Source organism: Seriola lalandi, unplaced genomic scaffold, assembly GCF_002814215.2.
Source record: "Seriola lalandi dorsalis isolate HSWRI2012SDOR001 ecotype SW California unplaced genomic scaffold, Sedor1 jcf7180001981215, whole genome shotgun sequence".
Lineage (NCBI taxonomy): Eukaryota > Metazoa > Chordata > Actinopteri > Carangiformes > Carangidae > Seriola > Seriola lalandi.
In genome coordinates this window covers 1-1,093 of record NW_019451881.1, presented here as the reverse complement: position 1 = coordinate 1,093, position 1,093 = coordinate 1, and the positions used below count along the sequence as shown (strand labels likewise).

Sequence of the window (1,093 nt, the reverse complement as noted above, 5' to 3'; positions counted from 1 at the left end):
GGCAGAGCCGGCTGTCGAGGCAGGTTTCATCTACCTGTAAGAGGTCCTGTTGTTCCCGAAATGCTTCATAGCTAATTGTGCTCAGGGAGAGCTGACCAATGAGGGTTTGAGTTTCTTCCAGCCAGGGTGAAACCTCAGCAAGGCTCTCAGAGAACTGGAGTAGAAGCGACTGAGCATGCTCAAGCTGCAGAACCACGTGGGAATTGGTAGCTGAGGTGGTGTTGCATTGTTCCTGTAACACATCTATTGGGGTCTGCATGGAGAGATGACAGTAAAATAAGGAAATATTCAATCTTTATTAGTACATTTACAAAATCAGTAAAATGGTTGCATAAAATGTAGTGAAGGCCATACCCGAAGATCACCCATTTCTCCTTCATCACTGTATGTTAGCAAGATTTCAGCAATCTTCACCATCTTCTCAATGTTAAACCTGTGTTGGAGAATCTCCACAGCCAAAATCTGTTCAGGACATAACAAATATTAAATTAAAAACAAATTTAATTCACATACTAAACATAAATTTAATTCATTTCTAAAAGGTTACACCAAACATAACACTTAACACAAACATGCAATGCAATGTTAGTGATGAAATATTTATTTAGTTCATTATCTAGTCAGCAATATTTATTCTGACCTTCTGCTCATAGAGCTGTTCTGCTATGAGCTCTGAATCCAGATTAATGGTTTTCAGCTGTTCAAGACTCAGGGCTGTATCTCTGAACCAGGCCATCTCTTTCACCACCGCCTGTTCCAGCTAAAAAGAATAAACTGTATGTTAGCATATCATCAGTAATATTATCACTTCAATTTGATACAAACATGTCTGAAGTGTAAAGGGCAGGGCAAATACTGGCTGTAGCATAATTCTGTCATAAATGTGGTGTGTAAAAAGTATATTTCTAACAATGATATTATAATAACAATATTGTTAAAAATAATATGCACAGTACCGTATAACAAAATGCTAAAAATGAAAAAAAAAGTATAAAGTAAGTCAGAAATATATATTTTTAAAAAATTGGCACACCTAGAAATACAGTAAAACGAAATTTGAAACATACTTAAAAAATAAAAATGTGTAATTACC

At 35.7% G+C, this 1,093-nt stretch overlaps 1 protein-coding gene across 1 annotated transcript; it reads right to left on the bottom strand.

The window, feature by feature from the left end:
- Window positions 1-34: 34 nt before the first annotated feature.
- On the bottom strand, window positions 35-760 carry LOC111659025 (microtubule-actin cross-linking factor 1, isoforms 6/7-like; the record flags this gene model as incomplete). The annotated part of the gene is made up of 3 exons (XM_023411840.1): window positions 35-253; window positions 355-462; window positions 641-760. Coding segments are annotated over 3 exons (447 nt in total), but the record flags the coding sequence as incomplete, so codon positions are not given.
- Between the last annotated feature and the right edge of the window lie 333 nt (window positions 761-1,093).